Source organism: Gordionus sp. m RMFG-2023, chromosome 4 (assembly GCF_954871325.1).
Source record: "Gordionus sp. m RMFG-2023 chromosome 4, tfGorSpeb1-WG-v2, whole genome shotgun sequence".
Taxonomy (NCBI): Eukaryota; Metazoa; Nematomorpha; class Gordioida; order Chordodea; family Parachordodidae; genus Gordionus; species Gordionus sp. m RMFG-2023.
In genome coordinates this window covers 17057100-17084139 of record NC_088778.1, presented here as the reverse complement: position 1 = coordinate 17084139, position 27040 = coordinate 17057100, and the positions used below count along the sequence as shown (strand labels likewise).

General features: G+C 27.5%; 1 protein-coding gene across 1 annotated transcript; it reads right to left on the bottom strand.

Annotated features, from left to right (window-relative positions):
- Window positions 1-25657, bottom strand: LOC135927927 (uncharacterized). Its single transcript, XM_065464201.1, has 13 exons — window positions 25564-25657; window positions 25407-25516; window positions 25212-25360; window positions 25121-25170; window positions 24980-25083; window positions 8383-8583; window positions 8161-8339; window positions 7741-8107; window positions 4688-5323; window positions 4374-4624; window positions 912-1907; window positions 700-853; window positions 1-638 (listed from the first exon to the last, which is right to left on the bottom strand). Exons 1-13 carry the CDS (start codon window positions 25566-25568, stop codon window positions 427-429), a joined length of 3414 nt encoding a protein of 1137 aa, XP_065320273.1. The 5' UTR covers window positions 25569-25657; the 3' UTR covers window positions 1-426.
- Between the last annotated feature and the right edge of the window lie 1383 nt (window positions 25658-27040).

The following is a 27040-nucleotide window of genomic DNA, read 5'->3' as shown; positions in this document are numbered from 1 at the left end:
TTTTAAAAAAATATATGAAAATTGTCAATTAAATTTTTTCACTTCAAATAAGCGCACGCAAGGTTAAAGCAGGGGAGGGCTAGGAAATCCATTCCCAGATGTGAAGCACAAAATAAATAAAATACATTCCGTTATTATTATTTGCTATGCTAGGCCTTTGATGTTTTTCAAAAGTGGAACCTCTTAGCTATATAATTATAAAATCATTTACTAAAAACATATTATTTTGTCACCTTTTATATCGGATAATATTATTATCATAAGTTAGACATTTAAAATTTCCCGATCATAACTCAAAATTCATATAAATTTATGTGAGTTCCATTATATTAAATTAATTTATAATTTTAGATAGTTGCAGAAAGGTTACCATTTTTATGTATAGATTAAGTTATTGTAAAGTTTAGGAAACAATTTAATGAATGATCACGCATACATATCATTTTTAATGTCAACATTATTAGCATCTTTCTTAACATCAAGGTTTTTATATAGATAATATTGACATCGATTGCATAAAATTCCATTCTCCACTTCTGTATTATGGGCACAGTTCTTCCTCCTACATCTTTGACAGGTAGAGTTTAACGAGGGTTCAATATGTAACGAGTATTTTAAAGTTGTATCCTGGCCTAAAACTTTGAAGAAAAAAATTAAATAACATATATAACTTAGCTATCCTTTTAAATATAATATTACCAGGTTTAAATTCTTCCGAATCTGACAGTTCAAGAATATCTAAAATTTGAGGATTTTGTGAATTCGGATCAAGAATATTTAATGTTATGCTAGATGTATTAAATATTTCTAATAAATCGGAATGGCATGATTTTTCCTCCGTAGGTTGCAACAACTATATAATACATTATAATTTGAGATAAAACAAATCTTATAATTTAGTATTGTTTTACCTTTACATAATTAAATAATAGCGGATCCAAAGATATCACTAAATCCAAAGTCTTTTCATCATGCGTCATCTGAGATCTTAATTTGTTATAAGGCGTTTTAAGTGCTGATGCTAACTTGAATGCCAACCTAATATCTTTATCTAATATTTGACTACCATAACTAAGATTTTGACTATTTTTGCCCTCTTTTTCGCTATCAGAAAACTCATTAGTAATCGTGATCCAAGACGGTTCCCTAAAAACACTGTATAGAAAAGTGTCTTTATTATTCTTATTATAAGAATTAGAAGCATAAAAATTAGTGGTGTCGATATCGCGATTTTTTAAGTTAGCATTGGCTATCAAATCATTATAGGCTAATATGTGGGATGAATCCTTATTGAAAGGTTGGTGCAAAGAAATTTCCTCAGCCAAATGTGGCATTAAGGGAGCCAGATATCTCACTAGGAATTGTAAAACAATATAGGAAGTTATGTTTGCAGAATTCATTAATTGTTCAAATGTTACTCTATTATTATTATTCTTACAATCACCACTTTCCTCTTTTAGGATGTTATTATAAGAGGGAGAAATACCGCAGTAAAGTCTATCTTTAATGCCATTAATAAAAAAGGCCGATATAAACGTATCAATGAATTTAATAATCTCCCTGCAAACGTTGTCTATTTGATAACTTCTATAAGCTTTATCGATGATAAATTTTCCGAAATCTATTGTTTCGGCTAGGACATAACGATCAAACATAGTTAAATTTGATAGAATAAAATTTTGTGAATATTGGCTTAGAATCGTGAGAGAATTGTTTAAATATTTAAAATCGGATGCACCTAGTAAGAATTTGATAATATTTCGAATCTTGGCAATCTTGCTTTTAGCATTATTTAATGCGTCAATAGAAAAGGGAATAGTGGCTAAGTTGGAATGAGATGCTACGAACCACCTGAGAACGTCTACACCATAAGCTTGCATTTTTGGCTTCCTGGTCGTGATTGTTGACTAGATTATAAATTATAAGGACTAAAAAAATATATACTGTAAATAAAGCTATGCATCGAACCTATATTGAATGTTCGGCCAGGTGCGGGAAAATATTTAGACTATTTTTTCAAGAATGGTCAAAATTTTTAAAAAAAGGTTCGACCGAGAAAAACAAACCAGTCCAATGAGGCTTAGGGATAGGTTCTAAATAGCTAAAAATAGAAAATTTCTATTATATCTCCTAGATAATTTTTAAAATAAATTTGAAATTAATATTATTAGATACTAAAGTGTAAACACTTGTATTTATGAATTATCAGAAAAATTATAAAAATAGTGGAAATATTATCATTGTTCCCAATTTGATTAACAATTTGGGAATCAAACTGGGAATTTGGATGAACTATATTTTTAGAATTCTCAACTTAAATACAAGTTTCTACTCCCCTAGTATCTATTAATATTAATTTCAAATTTAATTTAAAAATTTTCGGAGACATAAGGGAGATTCCAATTTTTAGCGATTTAGAACGGGAACCGCGGCTTAAGGCGAATGAAATTCGAACCAATCTCAAAACTACAGGTATATGCATGACTTTATACCTTGTAGCAAAAAAACGAATAAAAGATGAGAAAAATATAGTTCTTCATTTTAAAAGCATAAATTTTCAAGACGTATAAGTAAAATTTTATTTTTTTTGATTTTTGTATATCTCGAATTAATTTTAAAATAGTGATTTATTCATATAATCGATATATTTTTTTAATTTACCTCTAGTATTTTCTTGCCATGGGTTTAAAAAATCTAATAGAGCTGTTTATCTTGCTAGTAAAATAGAGATATGCATATGAGATCCAAAACCGATCTTTTTATAAAGATCGGCAGATCCTGATCATTTTAAATAAAAAAGATTTTTCTGATAAGATATTTTCGTTGAATCGATCTGAATATGATTTTGCTTATATATTTCGACTGCAATAAAGTTAATCAAAACAATGTGGGAAATTCAAATAAGCTAGTAAGCCTTAAATTGTGGAATATAAATTTTTTGAATTAATAAATAACAAAGTTGGGCAGTAATTAATTACATTTTCATGTAATTAGGAATTAACAGTTATAATTCATAATTACATTTATAATTTGTCATCTATCAATTTTTATAAAAAACGCTTAATAATTGCAATCATTTATTTATATTTTTAATTATATTAATAATTGCAATATTATTAATAACTTTGGAGGAAAACAAGAGTGATTCTGAATCTTTAACTTTTACCTTGGACTCTGGTGATAACTCGAATAATTGTTCATCACATACAATCTTATCTTCAGCAAAAGATAAATCAATATTGGTAATATTTAATTCAAATTTTAAATAACTAATAAAAATGATAAATTCAAGCGCTGCTTGTGTATTGCGAAATAAAGGGTCACAATCAAACCACCAGTAATTTCCAACAACATATGAAGGTAGATTTAAATATTAATTTTTTGTTCCTAATCTTGTTCCTTTAGAGAAAACATCCTCCTATGTAGACACAATTTCACTATTTAATTTTTTTTTCTGAATCATCAAAAGGAATTTTTTTTTAAAGTCATCCAAAAAAGTCATCACATGTCTAATAATTCAATTGTAAATTTTGTTATAAAAAGTCTAAAGCATTGTTATCTTCATCAGCACCTGTAGAAAGAATATTTAGCTTTGCAACTTTGCTAGATAAGTATCGTTTAAATAACGAACTTTTTGAAAAATAGATACTTTAAAAAAAAGTTATACATTTTTTTAAATACTAGTTAAAAATATATTCAATAGCTTTAACTGTAAATGTCCATAATATCTATTTATACTTAGACATCATAAATGATATTCCATTTTGTAACACAGAATTTGATTGCTTTTTTAACATCAAATGTATAAATATGTTTATAATTTATATACATATGTCTATGATATTGCCCTTTATATTGAATGAGTAAAGCCTTTATATTTATCAAACATAAAAAAATTCTAATAAATAATAAAATATTATATGCTCTTTAATAAAGTTTCTTGTTATTATTTATGATTTTTAATCAAATCCAACTTTAATTTTACTATAATAGGAATTGATATGTAATATAATTACTATAGAAGATCATGACTATATGTAATTAGTAATTAATTTTTACGGCTCTTAAAAAAGAAATTAGTAATTATAATTACACAAAAATTTCGTAATTAATTATAATTAGGAATTATACAATTTTTTGAGTAATTATGCCCATCCCTGATAAATAATATTTCAACTCAATTTGTGATATTTAATATTAAAAAAATTATTTTCAAAATATAAAAGATCAATAGTAAAAGGATCTTGATCACGGTCCTCATCTTTTAACAGGATCAATGATCCAAGCAATTTGCCAAGATTAAGATTTTGTTAATGATCGTCAATTTTCTGATCGTGATCCTTTTACAACTCTGAAAATATATAAATATAAACAACTTCAAGGTCTTGATAATCATCAACTCCGTGGGTTATTAGAGATGGGGAGATGACGTTGCCTTTAGATTTGGACATTTTGGCCCCATATTCGTCCACGACAAAACCATGAGCTAAGACTGTTTTATAAGGCGGTCGGCTACTTAGGGTCAACGTATCTTTCAAAGCCATCCTGGTCAATAGGGAAGATTGAAACCATCCTGTATGTTGATCTATACCTTCCAATACTACATCAGAACGAGTTTCATTTCCTTTTTTTTGCGAAATGTAATAATTTTACAACATTAAGCTTAAATGTAAAAGTTTCATTGTACCTAAAACTCCTGACCAAGTCAGTCCACTGTCAAACCATATATCAAATATGTCTGTATTTCTTTCGATCTTAAAAGTTAAGACGTCCCGACTTGGAATCCTAACAGATACAACATAATAATCTTTTTCGTCTGTAACCGGATTCTGGGCGGCATCAATTGAAAACTCGTATTTATCATCAGGAAGTTGGTTAAAATTTCCCAAATTTAGCATAACACCAGTTAAATTGCTAGATGCCAAATAATCTTTTAATAGATGCTTCGGTAATAAGGCTTCGATGTCAGAATCGAACCAAATATCTGATCCGTGAGACTTAAACAATTCGCATAAGTGTAAGATTATACTTTTACCGATTAAAGAAATTTTATCGTCCAAAATTGTGTAGCTTGTTGCGTGCCCTTCATTTGAAGCGTTATTATTACAGGGTATAGGTTCATAAATCTTCGATTTATTTATATTTTGTCTCAAGAGGGAAATATAAAACACGGGTATAGGAACTCCCCAAACTCTTTGCCTCGAAATACACCAATATTTTCGAGATGAAAAGGAATCAGACATTTTTTTGGCACTAGCTTGCATCCCAAAATTTAATGAAATATTATCGACTTCATGGGTTGGGTAGGAAGATGTGTTTTTACCTTATTTTTATGTTATATTAATTTTTTTAAATGTTAAATCATAAAATCTAAATTTAATTTTGGGCTAATTTTTTATATTAAAAATTAATTATTTATAAAATAAAAATAGGCATTATATCTTTGTAAAAATAATTAATCTTCTTTTAAAATTTATAAACCTAACCTTTTTTTAGAGAAGAAATAAATTTGAATTTTCATCAGCTTAAATAAACAAAAATTATAAGACATTTAAAAAATTTCTTTCTTCGTTTAAAATTTTTTTTTTATTATGTTGCAATAAAACGAATAACAACAACCTAAACGATGCTATATAAATTAAAAAAATGTTTTATAAATGAGTTTTCTAGAGCTGTACCTATACTAAATATCGGTATCGGGTCGGCGCTGATCATTTCGTTTTAAAAAATCTAACCGATACCAATTTCATGCATAATTTAATGCACATTTTTTATTTATTTTTTTTGTGATGAATCTTCATAACTCCTATAAAAAGTGTTTTTAATGATTTTTTACATTTTTTAATAATTAACGAAGATATCAATATTTTATCTCCGATCGATCCTCTTGATCATTGGAGGGTAAATTCTCAAGGTTTTCTAGCTTTGGCAAACCTTGCACGATAATATTTGGTATTGCTGCAACAAGTGTTCCATCAGAATCAGCCTCCAGCACAGCAAAATTTTTGCGTAAAATTTTTCCGAATAAAATAGAGAGTTAGCCGTTTTTTAAAATGTGCGCAAATTGAGTTGTTTAACAATAGTAGATACACATAGCCCTCACACTTATTATCACATAAACTTGAGGATCTTATCTTTATGAAGAAAAATATCCAATATTATAATTTTAATTATTTTATTATTTGATATTTAATTTGTTTTTACTTTTTATTCAAATAAAGAAATATATATCGTTTGTTTGTTATACAAAAAATTTAATATGAATATTAGGGTGCACCGATACGACTTTTTGGAGGCCGATCCGATCCGATATTGATATCGGCCGATTACCGATCCGATATCTTATCTAGTTTTGTATTCTGTAAAGATACTGATGGTTTTAATTTTTAATATACTTTTTATTAGAGCTGCAAAAGTAGGCCCAGCCCGTACTCGGCCCGAACCTAATATTTTTTAAGAAAATTCGGGCCGGGTCGGGTCTTGGAAATTTCTAAAATATATCTAAATTTATCAATTTATGTTGAATTTTTTATGTAAAATAAAAATATGCGATTTTATTTATAGAAAGTAGACGCCAAATAACATGTATCGTTTATTTTGAGTAATTATAAAAATTAATTTCTATATTTAAATAAATTCGGCCCGGGCCGGGCTTAAAAAATTAGGCCCGATGCAGATCACTTATTAGTATATCTATAATTTAACTATACCATAACATGTCATTTAAATATATTATATTGATCAGTTATAGTTTATATTCAATTCAATTGTAATTCTAAAGTATATAAAAAAATTTTATTGAAAAATCACTTATTTATATAATAAGCAATAACATTAATCTATTTACATAATAAGTAATAAACAAATATATTATAAAATTTGAAATAAATATTTAAATAAATATTTAAAATTAATATATCGAAGATTTCTTTGAAATACCAAAATTTCCAATTTATCAGAGGTCAATCTGCGGTGATGGGGACTATATCACTAGCTTCACTAAAAACAGATTCTGAAGAGATTATTTCACACTTTTATAAACAGAATGCAAAAAAAAAAACAATATGGCTGAATGTTTATTAACTAATTATTACTATTAAAAAAACTAAACATAAAAATGGATTTCGATTTTATTTATAAACATAAATGGTTTTTAGATATAACTTATTTTATAATATTTTATTTTTGTTAAAAACGCCATTTTGTATCGGATCGGGAAATTTTATAATACTTGCCGATAACCGATATTTTAAAATAGATGAAATATCGGCCCGATCCGATATAAAATATCGGTACATCCCTAATGAATATATACAAATATATATGCTTTAAGGCAAATAGATAAATGTAAATTTTGATCATCATAAAAGAAAAAGTAATATGGAACTATTATATGTATAATTATTCTCTAAGGACAAAGACTATAACTTAATAAAATAAGACATTATTTACTATACATCTTATAAATAAACCTATCTACAAATTTAAAGATAAAACATAATTTAAAAGCTTTGAGATTTTTTTTTATTTAGAGGCGGGATAAATGAATATTCTGATTAAAACGCTTTAAAAAAATTTATACACAAATTTTTATTATTCCAATATCTTATAAAATAATGACAACGGTATCGGATAGGTGCTGTTTGAAATAAATATCTTATAATTTAATATTGGTAATGTGAATCGGTGCAGCTCTAGATTAATTTCTCTTATTAATTTCTTTAAAAATGGCATTATTACTTAAATTGATCGAATTATTTAAAACGGATAAATAACTGTTCAAAAGTTTGGAAGTATCGAAAAACCATTGATGACTAGTTTTAACGATAACAGGCTGATGAGTGCGCCAGTCATAAGGGTAGGAATGAGTATAATTTTCTAAATGCATATTTATGCCAGTGTTATTGTTAAGGCTATCGTCATTATTATCATTGGTTGTATGGAATATATTTTCTATGCTAAATTTATGGAGATTGTTAGTAATTATGTTTGTGGTTTCTTCTGATGTCACACTCAAGCCCATTAAATCATTATAAATCCTGGGAAGTTTATTCAGATATGAAGTTTCCAATTTTTTGTATCTTCCATCTTCATCTATGTGGCATTCCTAAATATATTTAAATAGTGAAACATTGTTATTATAAATGTATTTTTTTTTACCGTATTAAGTTTATGCGATGAGGCAATTTGAAAATCATTAAGTCCATGTGCTGGCGCTATATGAACCAGCCCTGTGCCTTTATCATTTTGAACTTCATCGTCATGCAACAACACACTAATTTTTTCGGAGTTATTGAAAGGAAATGGACAAAAATATGTACTTTCTCTTAATAAATTACCTAATTAAAAGAATTTTGAAAAAAAAACTAGAGAGCTATATACCTTTAAATATATTTACAATTTCTGCTTTAATATTTAACTTTTCTTCTAATTTATTTACGACTGATTTTAACAGTATATAATGATTGTTATCGTTGCCAAATTTGACACAAGCATATTCAAAATTATTATTATAAGTAATCGCTTGATTAAAAGGAAGTGTCCATGGTGTTGTTGTCCATATAATAGCATATAAAGGCGAGCCTAAGGTTAGATTACATTGATATGTTTACTATATGGTTTATGGTAGAATATATTATATCAAATTATAGAATATGTAAATTTCAGGGCACCCGAAACTTCGAGCGAAATTACGGAACGAGAAAAGAGTCTGAACTGAATATACGTTCTGAGACATTTCTATAACGATTTGAGAAATTTTTGCTAAAATATTTCTATGCAAGTTATTATCACAAATCATAAAGTATATATATATGTAGATCAACACCTTTTTATATATCGTAGAATGGAGATGGTTTTAGATTTAATTTATATAGAAATACTGTATTAGTTACTGCAGACGGAAATACCCTTAAAACAATATAAATATTTATATAAACAATTTTAGGTATAAAGTGTTAACTTTTCATTTATAAATGTCTTATTCTGGAGCAAGATGTTGCTCATAGATAGCAACCTAAAATAATTTAAATGGATTAATCTGTTCAAATCATTTAGCTAATGAGGGAATCGCGATATCATATAAATGGTTATGTTTATATATGTTAACGTCTATAAGTTTTTTCAGTCAACGTGTTATTTTATCAATTTCAAATCATTTGTTAAGCTAATTTTTCAAATTTTAAAATCCGATTTTACCGGAAATGTATTCCAGCATATTTAAAACACCTACCTTATGAATTTCAGACAATTATGAGCTAAACTTTTATTCATTTAAAATCAGAGTTGTTAAAAGATACTTTTTAAATGGATCTAAAAATAGATACAATTTATTTTTATATTTTGTTCTCATTAAATTCGAAACCATATAAAAAAAATTATAAAAAAGTACCCATATTTTTATCGTTCTTTCGAGCAAATTCTCATTTAAAACGATTTTAAATTTTATATTAAACTTATAATTTATTCATTAAAAGTTAGTGGTACATCTATAAAATTATTTTAAAAAAATTATATATTAATTGATTCTCTTAAAATAATTTTGTGCATTAATGGTATTGTTTTTAATAATTAATGGGCTTCATGGCTAAGCAAAGATTTATATATTCCTTTATATGATAAAAATATCCTTCACAATCTTGAAGTGATATCTATATATTTAAATGGGAAAAAAAGAATATTTAATGAATATTTATATTTTTTTATATATATATATAAGTTTTAATATTACATAAATTTTTTATATTAGACTAAATATCAGAGACCTGCAGACCCGGCCCTAAGCCCGGCCCGGGTACCAGGGCGTATTTTAAATTTTTAAAATATACCCGGGCCGGGCCTGAAAATTTTTTTTAAAAAAACCCGGGCCGGGCCGTATTTTTTTAAAAAATTTATACAACATGAATTATTATATTTGTCAATTAGATATGGTTATAATGATTATATATAGTTATGATTAATATAATGTTTGGTAAAAGTTAACACTAGCTAACACTCATAGTATATATTACATAATAAAATTATAGTTTTCCTGCCATGGAATAAATACGCAAAGGATTAAATACATTATTATATAATATATAATATATGTTATATTTTTTATTAAAAATATCATATTTTTTTTATAAATACATAGTATCTCAAAATTTTATTTACACAAATTTTTTATAGTATCAATTTGTAATTTACTAAATATCTGTTTAGAATATAAAAAAATATAGTGTTGTTAAATGGCTCGTTTTGAGCCGATTTTTAAAAACGGCTAACTCAGTGTTTTATCCAGAAAAATATTATGCAAGCCTGAAAATTTTGCTCATAGAAGGAGCAAAGGTATAGACATATAGTATCAAAATTTCGAGGCTTGGTCAATATTTTTCTGGCGAAGATAATGAGTTAGCCGTTTTTAAAAATCGGCTCAAAACGAGCCGTTTAACAACATTAGCTAATATACTTGCTTATTAAATGATAATACTCGCCGAAAAATATGATAAAATACGAAATAATGAATTTTTTGAATATACCAGGTCGAATATAATTTTTAAAAATTCCGAGCCGGCCTAAAAAAAAATTTTTAAACCCGGACCGGACCGGGTCGGGCCGTATAAATGGTACCTCTGCAGGTCTCTGCTAAATATTTTTTAATATATATTTATTTAAATTATATGCTCATATGAGATAAAATGAATTTTGCATTCAAATATTTTTATTTTTTTGATAAAAAAGCGTTAAATAGAAGTATAAAATGTATATGGAAAAGTATCCAAAAACTGAAATGCTATCTAGGTACATATACATTTTATAACAGTATATCTTAGAGATAGAGATACGACATTTTTGTATCATGATACTTTAACAACCCTGAAAATTTATATAAAAATTAATGAAAAAAATAATAAAGTATATTAAATTCATTGTCATAATTTTTAAAAGGATCAGACAGAACTATCCGGGATCATCACGGGTTTTAAAGGGATAATTAAAAAATTAGGGTTTTAAGTTAAGGAATGATAGTATGGCATTAACACGTTTTAATCGTGATTAAGAGGAATCTAATTTTAAAAAGCGTTTTATGCGCGTTTCGTTTCGTTTTATTTCTTTTTAAATTTATTGTTATTTATTAATTTTCAGTGTTGTTTTATTTGTCTTATGAAATAAGATATGTCTAATATAGGGTATCAATCGGTAGATAATCAAAAGATCTATTCAACTGGAGTCAATATCTCTCCCTTAATGGACGAGTCTAGGTCTTGGGGGGTCAGAAATATTTTTATCAACACAAAATATCGATATGCATATCAAATAAAAGCTAATTTAAATATCTCTAGCTTGAAAGTGCATTTTTTGTCTTGATGGGTATGATGACTTGATCTGGAGGATGGATAGAGGGGGGGGGGGAGGGTGGTGTAAAAAATATTTTTTTTTGATATGGGGTCAAATAAAAGGTAATTAAATATTTTTTTATTATAATAATAATAATCCCTCATACCGGACAGGTTTAGGTCTTGGTAGGGAGGAGGAAGGGGGGGGGATCGGGAATATGTTTTTCAACATAAATATCGATAAGGGTATCAGATAAACTAGTTTAAATATCTCTTGATTGTAATAATTATACTCTAAGCAGGCGGGAGATCTTAGTTGGTCAGGAATATTTATATAAACACAAAATATTGTTATAGGAATCAAATAAAAGGTATTTTAAATATCTTTTGACTGAAAGTATTTATTATCTTAAAGGATTAGACTTGATCTGGGAATGTTGGGGGGGGGGATAACATTTTTTATATGGGTATCAAATAAATAGTAATTAAAAAATCTTTTAATAATAGATGATTAGCTTATAAAGAATAATTTAAATCTGCAATAAAAAAAATTTATGTCATTTTAAAATTTGTGAATCGATGGTTTTAAATATAACCGAAATTTTGAGATTTAAAAATATTACAAATTAGATTAAGTTGTTAACATTAACAAATAATTTTATCATTATGCTACAATGAGTTTTAAAAAGCAATAACTATATTTAACCACTGCTTATAATATTTAATATTGAGGTCTAAATATTTTGTATTTATCTTTTATTTAATACCCATGTTTATGTTTTGCGTTATAATATTCATTATATCTTAAGATGCCCTCTTAGCATGATAAAATTGATATAATCAAAAGATTTTTTAATTACTATTTATTTGATACCCATATAAATTTTTATTTTTACCCCCCCTCCCATTCCCAGATCAAGTCTAACCCTTTAAGATAGTAAATACTTTCAGTCAAAAGATATTTAAAAAACCTTTTATTTGATACCTATATCAATATTTTGTGTTTATATAAATATTCCTGACCACCTAAGATCTCCCGCCTACTTAGAGTATATATATTACAATCAAGAAATATTTAAATTAGCTTTTATTTGATACAAAATATTCCTGACCCCCCAAATAATGATCTGCATCGAGCCTAATTTTCCAAGCCCGGCCCGGCCCGAAATTTTTTTAAAAAAGTTTTGCCGGCCGGGCCCGAACTCAAAAGTATTTTTTAAAAAAGTTTTGCCGGCTCCCCGAACTCAAAAGTATTTTTTAAAAAATTTACCGACCCGGCCTGGCCCAAATTTATATAAATATAGATATTAATTTTTATAATTACTCAAAATATAAGACATATGTTATATGTCGTTTAGTTTCAATAAATAAAATCAAATATTATTATTTTACATAAAAAATTCAATATAAAATTGATAAATTTAGATATATTTAAAAAAAATTCCAAGGTCCAACCCGACCCAGCCCGAATTTTTTTTAGAAATATTAGGCCCGGCCCGGCCCGAACCCAATTATTTTAAATAGAGTGAGGTTCGAGTCCGACCCCGGGCCGGAGTCGGGCCTAACTTTACAGATGTCTACCCCCAAGACCTAGACTCGCCCTCTATGAGTAATTATTATTATTACAAAAAAAAATATTTTTTACACCTCCCCCCCCCCTAGACCAAGTCATACCCATCAAGACAAAAAATGAATACTTTCAATCTAAAGATATTTAAATTAGCTTTTATTTGATACCCATATCGATATTTTAAGTTGATAAAAATATTCTTGACCCCTTAAGACCTAGACACGCCCTCTATGAGTGATATTATTATTACAATAAAAAAATATTTAATTACATTTTATTTGAAACCCATATCAAAAAAAATTATTTTTTACACCCCCCCCCCCATCCACCCTCCAGACATCATACCGATCAACACCAAGAATGAAGACTTTCAGTCAAAAGATATTAAAATTAGCTATTATTTGATTCCCATATCGATATTTTATATTGATAAAAATATTCCTGACTCCAGATCTAGACTCGCCCATTAAGGGGAAGAAATTGACCTCCAGTTGAGTAGATATTTTGATTAGCTATCGATTGATACCCTATATTAGGCATATCTTATTTCATAAGACCAAAAAAACAATATTGAAAATAAATAAATACCATTAAAAAAAATAAAGCAAAACGCGCGTAAAACGCGTTTTAAATTAAATTTCTTCTATAACATGGTTCAAACATGATATTACCGTATAGTTCTTTATCCTTTTAAAAATTGAATTCTTATAGGGATCCCTTTAAAACCCGTGATTATCCCGGATAGTTCTGATCCCTTAAAAATTACGACATATATATATTATTATCAAAAATATTTTTTTAAAGTTATAATTAAAATTTAAATATGAGTGCGGCTGTTTTTTTTTAATTTTGAATTGTCATTAATTAATAAAAAAAATCTTCCATAATTATAACAAATTCGACAAAATTTAAGAGCACAGAAAAGCTATCATATAGAATAGATGTGAATTAGCAAAGAAAAAGCAATATCAAATTTTCGTATTATACACTCATTGGGACCAAGAATTATTAAAATCTAAATTAGACAACATATTATCAATGTGTATCATCATGCCATGCATAATTTTTTATGTAAGCTTCGCGCGATTTTTAAGATCCATTTACGGCAGCTTAGGACCAGACCTACAGCTCTTATGAAATACTTCTGATCTATGATATGGGCGCAAATCTTATAGTTGACAAGTGTCCAATTTATTCAAGCATTTTTACAATCAATCAACAATAAAAGAGTGGTAAAGGAATTTCAGGGATCTTGATTCATTTTCCCTTATTTGGAGATAAAGGGCTAGCAAATAAAGGAAATCATTTCAAACTAAAGAAAGGATAGAAAGAGATTCTAGCATTGATATGTTTTTCTCATGGTGATGAAGAGGAAGATAAAGACTATCTCGCAAACCTGAGATGAATAATTTTTGTTTTTATTTTTGGTGATATATAAATATTTATTTTATATATTTTCCTTAGCTCCTTTTCCTTAAGCAATGATGAGGTAATTCTAGACAATAATTTAATACTTGTATCTTTTCTCTGAAAAACTGAATGTCCTCTTGGGATCTGACCGGACAAATTTTTTAAGAAAATTTCAGGCCGGGCTTGAAAAACTCGATGGAGATCATTAGAATCTATTATCAAAAATACCATGTCTCTAGAAGAGAAGAAACAATTAGGAAAACTTATGTCTTTTTTTATAAATTTACTTTAAAAACGATTAGTTATTCTCAGATATTTTAGCCTGAATGAAAATGGGTTCTGGTTTCCGGTTCTGACTATTTTTAAAAAAAAGTAGTTAAGGTTCCTAAAATTTTGAAAGTGATTTCTAAGTTTTTGTTCTTAAATTTGATGTGATTTAAAGAGTTCCAGGTACTGAACTGTTAAAGCTATCAAAAAAAATAGAAAACTAAAAATTAAATAACGCTATAATGAATCATACCTTGCAATTGTTAAAGCTGGTTCCAGACCAATTCCTGAAAATTTTAAAATGGTTTCTCATTTCGGTTCTATCAAATTCAAAAGAGGGTTCCAGGATCTGGTTCCTAGATTTGTTCCGGTTTCTCACTCTGATTATTCTAATTGTATTTTACGTGCATATAATAAAAGGTTTTAAAAAAATTGTGTACCAAATAAAATATCTAGAAAATATTTTATTCTTTTAAAAAACCAAATAATTTATTCGCTTCAGCGTATAATACTATTATTCGATCCATATGAATGAATATAAATCATTCTTATCGAAATTTATGAATTAAATAAAAATACAGAGTTTCCTATTCAAAACAGGAAAAGTCCCTATCAAAAAAAGGTAGGTGTCAATCATTAAAGGAAACTGTCTAATCAAAAAAGGAAGAGGGTCAATCAAAAAAGAAGATCAAAAAAGGAAAAGTGTCAATCAAAAAGAAAAAGTCCCAAAGGCGTACTGATCAAAAAAAAGTTAAACTAAATAGGAAAAGACCCAATAGTCTCAAAGGCATAGTAAAAAGTCCGATCAAAATAGGAAAAGTGTCAAACCAAAAAAGAAAAAATCCAATCTAAAAAGGAAAAGTGTCAATCAAAAAGGAAAAAACAATCAAAAAATAAAGTGTCAATCAAAAAAAAATTTTTATTCAAAAAGGATTATTTTTTTAAAAAAATTTATTTATTTTCCTAGTCATTTTTTTCTTCACTTTTCTATTTTAGGTCCAAATTTTTTTTTATCCTACATAATAATTTTTTGACATTTTATGATTTTTTTCTAATTTTTATTTTTCATTGCAAGCAAATTTTTTTTTTAGTATTTTTTGCACATCAAATTATTTCATTACAATTATGATCTATATACGTTGTATTCCATATCGAATCAACTGAAGATTCAACCCGGGTCTCTTCGAACATCAACTATTAAAAATATATCATTTTAATTTCCAACTCAGCTTACTTCATGAGATATGGCTATCTTTAAAAACACCAAAATTCCAAAATACACTATTTTTAATTTTAAGTCTCAAAAAGTAATTTAGCTAAAAACATAATTTAAATTTTCTTAAATAACTCTAGAATAGCCCTTTAATAAGATATAAAATTTATTTTATTGAAAATAAGTTTATTACCAAAAACCGAAAACGGATATAAAATAAAAATTGCTTCTTTTTTGTTTCAAATTTTTTTTTACAGATAGACATTATACTTTCTAATATTTATACAAAATCCTAGACTGGGACGAATACTGGACCACGAGTTATTATACTTTAAATATAAGTAGTATGGCAAATTCTTAAATATTTCATATTTTCAAAATAAAAAGAAAGCGTAAAGTTTAGACATAAAAAAATAGGTGGGTGGATCTTGATAATCTCTGGGTCAGGCCTAATATGTTTAAAGAAAGTTTGGACCGGATCAGGATCAAATTTTAAATAAAATTAATATATTTTAAAATTTTTGCAAGAAATAAGTAGCAAATATTTTTTTATTTGTTTGTAGAATGATAATAAACTTAATTTTTTTTTGTTCAATCTAATGTAAAACTAGATCGAAAAAAATAATAATTTCCATATAATAAATTCGGGCCGGGGATAAATAATTTTTATTTAGGGTCTGGCTTTTCGGGACAAATAAAATATATTCGTTTGGGATCGGGCCGAATATATTTTTTATAATTAGGCCTTATGCAGATCTGTAGACATTGTGGCATATTTAACACACAAGTTTTTAAAAAGAAAATAATTGTAAAAATATTTATAACTTTATTTCGCTAATTATTTTATATTACATGAATATCAATGGGAAATTAATATTATAATAAACATATTAATTAAATAATTTCATACATTAAATAATCGAATGAATTAGAATAAAATTTGACTTTCATTTTTCCTTCTATGCATGATATTTTTGTGTCCCGGGATTTCGTTTAGCCGGTAAAAGTTTATTTCGAGATTAATTTCCATTCTTAAATATTCAAAGTTGCTGACAAATATATAATTAATCCTTGGGATATTAATTCTCGCATAATTATTAAATCCATAGGTGTAAGTATATGATTTCCATAAGGTCGTTGCAGACTTGCTTAAGTCCCTATCCTATTAGTAATTCCCCTAAACTATCGCAAGGAGTTTTGCAATGCGCATGCAAAAAAATGTCATTCTGTCTTGATCCCAAAATTATTATTATTATTTTAAGAATTTTACATATAAAATCAAGCTAATTGCACATAAAAACATACCTATCGCAATTGTGCATATAATAAAATATATATTACTAAAGAATAATATTCATTCCACAGATAAAATTAATACATATTGCACTATAAATCTAAATCACACATTGCATCATATTGCACCAAGAATAAGCCTTAGTGTACATATAAAATCAGGCATATTGCAAATATAGTTTCCCAAATAGAATTTAAATAAATGAATTAAACGAATTATATAATCTCTTTCAAAGGGTGTCTATTTGCCCTCAGCATATTTTTTTATATTTTTGAATTTACTAGATTTTATTTCACAATTTACTAATATCTTTAGTAAGTTGTGTGCAGAGTTGGGCAAAAAATTACAAATAGAGTTGTGATATATATAATATCTCCAATTTTAAAAATATAACGAAGAGCTTCTGTAACCGTTATAATTGTTTGTAAACTTAAAGTAACGTTTATTTTCGTTACTTTTAAATCATTTTTTATTACTATTTTTTTAAACATAAATAATAATATAAAATAATTTTTCTTAGGAATAATTGTATTTTATACATGTAAAATCCAATCTTAGTTGGGATTAGCTAATTTTTCAATTATCTCATCCTTGCTTGTCGTCAAATGTCTATGAATATTCAAAAGATTCAAACCTTTCAATTTACTTTCAGAAGTTGTACTTCTTGTTATATTTTTCAGAGACCTGCAGGCTGGGCCCTTGAGCCGGACCGTATTTTAATTTTTTAAATATACCCGGGTCGGGCCCGAAATTTTTTTTAAAAATATACCGGGGCTGGGCGTGAAAATTTTTTCAAAAAAAATATCCGGGCCGAGCTGTATATATTAAAACCAAATATTTTAAATCGCCATTATTAACTAAAAAAATCAAAAATAAATATAAATTATTTTAAAAAAATTCTGGCCGGGCCTGAAAATTTTATTTTCAAAAAAGCCGGGCCAGGCCTGAAAATTTTTTTTAAAAAAACCCGAGCCGAAAAAAAATTTTTTAAAAAATCTGGGCCGTGCCCTGCAAATGATATTTCTGCAGGGCTCTGTTATTCTTCTTAAAAAAGAGAATATTCTCTCATTAGTTTACTAATGGGAAGAGTTGTTAATATATATATATATAACCATTTTAGTACATTGGAAATATAATCTAAAATGTGTTTGAAATAATGCAAAGCATCCATAGCATTTTTTGGGACTGTAACAACCATAGTTAATCTTTTAATCATAGTTATTCAGCTAATAAGGCATCATAAGATATTTTAACATCTTCATGATAAAAATCTAACAAATATTTTTTTTTCTATCACCATCTGAAAAGGTTGGAAAGGCTTTTGGAAGTAATATCTGCGGATTTTAAGTGCTGCACGATGAATTAAAAACCATTCATTTATTTGGGTTATAAATGTATCTAAGAGAAGGGACATTTGTTTTATAATACTCTTCTACTGATCCTATATTAATGTTTTGACGACGAGCTTGCTTGTTGCAAGTCGAGGGGGACAAATATTAAACACGTATAGCTCTGCTTTTGACAACAATAACATATAAAATATGAAATTCTTCATCAACATTAGCTCTAATTTCCTTGAGTTCTAATAAAATGCTCTCCGCTATTCTCATCTTCTTAATCAAGATGTCATGTTTTTGAAAAGTATTACATAAAATAGTTGTATAATTAAATATTACATTCTAATGAGAAAAAAAATTTGGAATAAGTATTGAATTCAATAATTTTCTTGCTTCTGAGGAAATATTTTTTTCAAGCCATTGTGATATTTCAGTAATAGCATTAGTAATCGGCTCTTCTAACTCCATAAAAGCTGTTACTGCTTGATGGCGGAGACTCGATCTCGTTGGACAAGCTTGCAATTTCTTTCTCCGTTGGACAATGAGTATCAAAGATAATTATAATTTGACTAGAAATTTAGATAAATACGCCACTAAAATTTAAAAATAATAGGTAAATTAAGCCAAGGCTTGAAATCGAAATTAATTGATAAAATAACTTAGTACATGAATGTGATAAATAAATGTAATTAATATATATATGAGATAGGAATAAATATTAACAAATATAAATTAATGTTAAGAATAATATTTTTGAAAAATATAATCCGGCATCTGCGTTTTTTGGCCTTGGGGGGGGGGGGGGGGGGGGGGGGGGTTGTCCCCAAGATCCCCTTCCCACTGCGTACGCGCCTGAAACAGCATAAGATTTTATATTCAAAACTTTTCATTGTTAATATCGTTTTTTATTTTCTTTAACCATTACAGCCATTGAAAAAGTTTCAGCAGGAAGACCATGATAGTATTTTGGTTAAAGCGAATTTTGTATCATAAATTGTGAAAAACACATAATTTAAAGTTTCATTTAAAAAGAATATCACTTTTCTTTATTATAACATACATGATATTAATTTACAAGATAGGACCAATAAAAATTAATTTTTTTTTATTTAACAGTTGTAGTCTAAAGATAAATTGAAAGAATCTTATATCTCGATCCATCATTTGAAATAAATAGATAGCATAAATTAGAGATCTGCAAAGTTAGGCCCGGCCCGTACCTGGCCCGATGCCTAATTCTATTTAAAATAATCGGGTTCGGGTCGGGCCGGGCCTATTATTTTTTTAAAAAATTCGGGCAGGGTCGGACTTTAGAATTTTTTTTAAATATACTAAATTTATCAATTTATTGAATTTTTTATGTAAAATAAAAATATTGATTTTATTAATTGAAACTAAACCACATATAACAATAGAGATCTGCAAAAGTAGGGCTGGGGCGGGCCCTAATATTTAAAAAAAAAATCAGTTCGGGCCGGGCCGGCAAAACTTTAAAAAAAATTTCGGACCGGGCCGGGCTTGAAAAATTAGGCCCGATGCAGATCACTAGCATAAATGTCCAATAATATAAATATTTATTCATTATAATGCATAAACCATCCTGTATGGCAATTGTTTTGATTTTTATATTCAAAATTATTCCTTTAATCTTTGATCTTTATTAAATTAGACAATAATTAATTAGTTTTGGTTTCTTATTATACTCGTTTTTATTGTAGACTTTACGAAAAATGATTCAATAAAATTCTTTATCGCATTTTTCTATTTACATTTATTCTTATTTTTAATCATGTGACAAAGACCTTTTTTGTAACTATGTTCTAAATAAAGGTAAAGTAACCGTTAGCTTTTTTTTAAAGTGACGATGGTAACTTAACCAATATATTTCATAACTATAACCTTTGACTTTTACTAGGTAACATGCCCAACCTTGGTTATGGGTATTAACAACAAATAATCTCATAGAAATATTAAGAATTGATTACATTTGGTTGGATTTATTATTATCTTGTATTTTCGTTTATTAGATTCTTCACAATCGCAAATTATATCATCAGTATTTTCACTGTCTGATTATTATTGTATATCCTGGCAAATGACAATTCATGTTGTAATTTTCACTAAATACATTTCCAAATTGTGGATAAGGCTTTTCAGAAATACCTTAAATATTAATCTTATCAAAATTCATCAGATATAAAAATATTGAACATTCCGTGTAAGCTCTTTATTCATTAAAAATCTTTTAGTTAACGATTTATAATTTAATCAATTGTAGGACAAAATGATCTATTAATATAGGGATTAATCTTCAGGCGTTCATCTTTGCATTCATTGCTATACATTCTCCTTTTCATTTATTTTTATATAATTTTTCATAAAAGTTTTCTTGTCTGATATATGTTCAACTGATTCGGATTCTTCTTTTGAAATATAATCAAAGGAAGTCGAGGACAACCTAATTGGAGGGCAATTACATACCCCCACCAAGTTTTATATCAGATTACGGCTCTGGTGATTTTATAAGAGGTCTCTATTACGATTAAAAATTATCTAAAATCTTCTATCTCAAATGATTCTTGACTTGGGTGTATAATCATCCTTGCAAAGCAATCCAATATCGATCCTTCAAAATTTCATAAAAAATATGTCGCTGATGATACAAGGAAAAAGGGATCGGATCCTATTTCTATAAAAATTCTTGCTAGTGATTCGGAATCCCTTGGGAAAATATATTAGGGCATCCTGGGAATGTTCTAGTACATCCTGGAATGTTCTATTTGTAAGGTTTCGCTATGTATTAACGCTAAAAGAAATGATTTTTCTTTTCATAACAAAAAATAATGTTTATAATACACAGTGGGAAAAATATGTCCCTCCCCCAGTTATAAATTATTTTGTAATTTTTGTATTTTATATTATAAAATTTCAATAAATATCAAAGAATAACATTTTAAACAATCTCAGTGATTATTTTATATAAGTTTTTATAAATGAGCAATAGAGGATTTTTTTTAATGTTGAAATGTAGCAATAAAGGGTTAAATAGAAAAGATTTTATTTGAGAAAAATAGACCTATATAATAGCATCTAGATAATCCTCAGGAAATGTGTTGATATGATATTCTAATATAAAATATATGAATATCATAAGAGAAATGTTATAATTTATATAATAAAATGAAATAATATATATGTCGTAATTTTTAAAGGGATCATGACTATGCGGGATCTTCACGGGATTTTAAGGGATAACTAAAAAATTAGGGTTTTAAATTAAGGAATGATAATACGGGATTATCACGTTTTAATCGTGATAAAGAGGAATCTTATTTTAAAAGCGTTTTCCACGAGTTTAGTTGCGTTTTTTAATTTTCAATTTTGTTTTTTTTTGGCCTTATGATATAAGATATGTCTAGTATAGGGTATCAATCTATAGCTAATCAAAAGATCTATTCAACTGGAGGTCAATCTCTGCCCCATAATGGGCGGTCTAGGGGAGTAGGGGTGGTGGGGGGGGGAGTGTAAAAAATAATTTTTTTTGATATGGGTATTAAATAAAAGCTAATTTTAATATGGTTTGACTGAAAGTCTTTAATCTTGGTCTTGATGGGTATGATTTGGTCTGAAAATTGGAAATATAATATTATGGAAAGATAATTATACTACAAACTCGATTGGCAACAGCATCGAAAATATTTTAACCAGACTACCTTCGTTCATTTCATATTTAATAGATAGGAAGAAGCAAGAGAATGCTTATAAGAATAAAATTAAAAAGATAAAATTTTGCATTGGGGATCACGCACTGATCCCAATAAATAAAAATGATAGATCTAATCTATGCCCCAAAAATATTGAGGCCGAAATTATACAAATGGAGGGCGAAAAATTATGGGTTGGAACTAATTTGGGAAAAATTGATTCCCCATTTTTAAAAACGAACATTCATAAATCAATAAATTACCAATTTTACCATTCCTAATAAGACGATCTCCATAATAACAGCATCAAGAAGTACATCTTCTTATGGTAGTTTTGAATCAATTTGCAATTGCCAAAAAAGTTGCAACAATAAGAGGTGTCAATGTTTTAAAAATGGCATTAATTGTTTCACAAAATGTCACTTAAATATTATTTGTGTAAATAATAAATAATTGTTCATATATTTTAAATTAATTATCGAAATCAATAAAATATGTTGTTGATTATATAGCTTGAAAAAAAATATTATAATATAGATGATTTGCTTATAAAGAAGTGCAATAATTTATAACTGCAATAAGAAAAATTTATAATGTCATTTTAAAATTTGTGAATCGATGGTTTCAAATATAGCCGAAATTTTGAGATTTAAAAATATTACAAATTAGATTAAGTTGCTAGCAAATAATTTTATCATTAGGCTACAATGAGTTTATAAATAGCAATGACTATATTTAACCCCTGCTTATAATTGTATTTAATAATGAAGTCTAAATGTATTTAACTTTAATTTAATACCCATGTTTATGTTCTGTTTAATTACTATTTATTAGATATCCATAAAAATTCACTATCTTATGGCCAGTTGAAATATAGTATGTTTAGACTAGGCCAGAAAATAAACTTTCACTTAACTCATCTAACTCAAAAACTATTATAGACGCTCTAATTTTTTTTAAAGATTAAGAATTGATCTATACATTGATATTAATTTTTGGTTGATATATTACCTTAAAATGTTTTCTCAAATTGAAGCAACTGGTTTTGTTTGATGATAAAACCTCCCACATCTTACAGCAAATATATATATTGTGTTAATTTTTTTTATCGAGTTTGAAATAATTTGTGAATTAAGGAAAAGGAAATTCCATATCATCATCATTTTCAAGGGATATTCCTTTGTAGATATGTACCAAAATTATTTTACACCCCCCCACCCCCCCCCATCCCCCCAGACCGCTAATTATGGGGCAGAGATTGACCTCCAGTTGAATAGATCTTTTGATTAGCTATCGATTGACACCCATATCAAAAAAAATTATTTTTTACACCCCCCCCAGACCGCCTGTTATGGGGTAGAAATTGACCTTCAGTTGATTAGATCTTTTGATTGGCTATCGATTGATACTCATATTAAAAAAAATAATTTTTTTACACCCCCCCTGACCGCCCATTATGGGGCAGAGATTTACCTCCAGTTGAATAGATCTTTTGATTGGCTATCAATTGATACCCATATCAAAAAAAATTATTTTTTACACCCCCCCCCCAGATTGCCTATTAAGGGGTAGAAATTGACCTTCAGTTGAATAGATCTTTTGATTAGCTATCGATTGATACCCATATCAAAAAAATATATTATTTACACACCCCCCCCCCTTCCAGGTCGCCTATTATGGTGCAGAGATTGACCTCCCTTTTGAATAGATCTTTTGATTAGCTATCGATTGATATGCATATCAAAAAAAAATATTTTTTACACCCCCCCCCACCCCTAGCCTCCTAGACCGCCCATTATGGGGCAGAGATTGACTTCCAGTTGAATAGATCTTTTGATTAGCTATCGATTGATACCCATATCAAAAAAAATTATTTTTTACACCCCCCCCCTCCAGACCGCCCATTATGGGGCAGAGATTGACTTCCAGTTGAATAGATCTTTTGATTAGCTATGGATTGATACCCTATACTAGACATATCTTATATTATAAGGCCAAAAAAACAACATTGAAAATTAAAAAACGCAATGAAACTTGTGGAAAACGCTTTTAAAATAAGATTCCTCTTTATCACGATTAAAACGTGATAATACAGTATAGTTCTTTATCCTTTAAAAAATTGAAATTTTAAAGGGATCCCTTTAAATCACGCGAAGATCCCAGATAGTCATGATCCCTTTAAAAATTACAACATATATTTTATAATTTTTTTATGATTGGCCCCTTTTTCCCATTTATTACTCATTGGTCTCAAAAATTGTTTTATCATGGCCTCATAGACAAAGTGCCCACTTGTTCTTATGACTAGTCTGCCTCTGATTTCGGTTAAATTCTTCAAAACTGATCTGACATCTTTAACATTTGATGGGGCTACAATTAAATCAATAATAATTCATGATATATTATATCTTTATAGGATCATAATTTGAGTGATCCAATTAACCTTTAATGAATTACTAAATTAAATAATATAAAAATAGATATATATGAATAATTTTTGAATATTTTAGGAAAGTAAACTTTAAAATAACATGAAAATCAATAACAATAATATATAATTTAATCAAGTGTAATTTTTTCCAATGAAGTGTAAGTGCTCTCACTTACCCCCTCTTTTGACAAACTTAGAAAATAGGATTATTTTTTTTAGGTTTAAAGTCTCTATTCTGACCTTATTTTGAAAATATTAAAAGCCAGAACCATTAATTTGTACAGGTTCCAAACTTTGATTTTTCCAAATAAAATTAATTGGAAATTCTGCTACCAAAAATTTACTTTAAATTTTAGAAATATCCAGGAGCTTAAATTACTAAAAAAATTATATAACATAATAATTTTATATTATTAATGAAAAACACTTAATTACTTTTAAAATTTGAACAGGGTGTGGAAGCAATTTTGCAGGCAACATACATAGACTTACTTATGTGATTGTCTTTGTAAATTAATTCAGATTCTGCTAAAGTTGTCCTAAAATTATATGAATATATAACTATATGTTAAGAACTTTGATGAAGGAGACCAATATATTGGAAGAAAGTTTTTAAATATATAACCCTAATAAACAAAATTATCATATAATAATGCTAATTGATAACTTTTGTAAAAAGATTGAAAAAATTCAAAATTTCATTGGATTCATAATGATTATTAAAGGTATAATAACAATCCTTCCAGTTTGCCATGACTCCCCAAATTTGAAATGCCTCTTTTTGTTTCTCAATTGCTGCCAATGCATATTCTTTACCTATAAATTTATTATTGTTCATTTGTTATAAAAAAGAAATATTTACATAAACGCCTCAGATTAGAAACTTTGTGCTTGCCATAATTATTTACTGCCTTCATTTCTATTGGAAGACCATGGCAATCCCAGCCAGGTTGATAATGAATTTTATCCCCTCTTAACATATGGAAACGATTTATAATATCTTTTAATATCTTATTAACTGCATGACCTAAATGAGGCACACCATTTGCATATGGGGGTCCATCGTGAAGAGAAAAAACTTTAGCATTGATTCTAATCTCACGTTGCCATTTATATAATTTATTAAATCCAAATATCTGTGATATAAAATTATCAAGCTGAGATCTACATCCTTCATTAATATGTGATGGAAATGTTGATTTAGGAATATATATAGTTTTAAAAAATGGTTTGTTAGAATATGCGGAATTGAAATAAATTTTAAAACAATAATTTTTTAAAAGAAGCATGATACATGGAACAATTGAATAAATTAGAATCAGCAATCATTTATATTGGAGTTGTGGCTGTCCATTATTTGATCATAGAATATCATAGTTGAAATATTAAAGAGGTCATATTAAAAAAAATTAAAATAAAACAATTATTAGTACAATGGAATGATATATTTGTTAGTCTTTCTTATATTATATACATATACAAATCTGAATTGATTTGTTGATGATTTGAATCTTTTTATTAGTTACTAAAATTGGTGAATATAGTTATTTATAATATTATTATACGGAAAAAAATCCTTAGTCTGTGAATATACAGGATACATAGATCGTTTTAGCAATGTAAAAGTAGATAACGATTTCACATCTAATTATTGAAGTATGTAGAGTAATCAGGGTTGCCAGATATTCTTCACTTGAAAACGTGAGTTTTTCTTTTATAATAATTAATGGGGGACTTCGCCCCCATACCCCCAATTTGCGGGCCTTTAGCCAGCTTTTGCCCGGCCTTTGTCCGGGGTAATTGCTGTAGCATACTCATCTAAGTTAATATGTTATATTTATATTTAATATAACAAGATTTTAAAGTCAATGAAAATTCTTTATTGATTTACTAATAACAATTATGATATATAATTTTCTCATGCTTATAAATATAGCATAATATTAATTATTATATTTTATGTATGATTTTAAAAAAGGCAATAAAGATTTCCCATCGGCACTGTGGAGATAGGCTGAAAACTCTTTGCATAAATAGTTATATTTTGTTTAACCATAAATTCAACTTCCAATGATGACGTTCTTTTCGCCAAGCAGTAGTCATTAGACTGAATATTCTCTCTGATGAAGCATTTGAATGCGGAATAGAAAATATAAAATTGCATATTTTCTCTATCAATGATGAGTATTTATTAGAAAGAAAATCCATCCATTTTTCTTGGGTATTCATGTGATATTTTTTGATAATTTTTCTTCATAATAGGTATAAAATTTTGAATATTCCTCAAAGAGAATTTCTGTATCTATGTTTGGTATTTATTTTATAATTACTAAATTTTTGTAATTGCTCAAATTTTGGACATTATTTTAATGCCATAGGGCTAAGATATTTCCATATATTATCTACAATATCATAACGTTTTTCTACATATTCTATAATATTTTTTATATATATCTTTTATTCATTTTTGAAATTTATTGCCTTTTCTATATCATT

Excerpts from the sequence above, each read along its gene's own strand:
- LOC135927927 (XM_065464201.1), bottom strand. Across the intron at positions 8,584-24,979 it reads ACCCTGTTCAAATTTTAAAA|GCTCGCCTTTATATGCTATT; the intron begins GTAATTAAGTGT and ends ATCTAACCTTAG. Across the intron at positions 4,625-4,687 it reads GACTTGGTCAGGAGTTTTAG|GAAATGAAACTCGTTCTGAT; the intron begins GTACAATGAAAC and ends CGCAAAAAAAAG.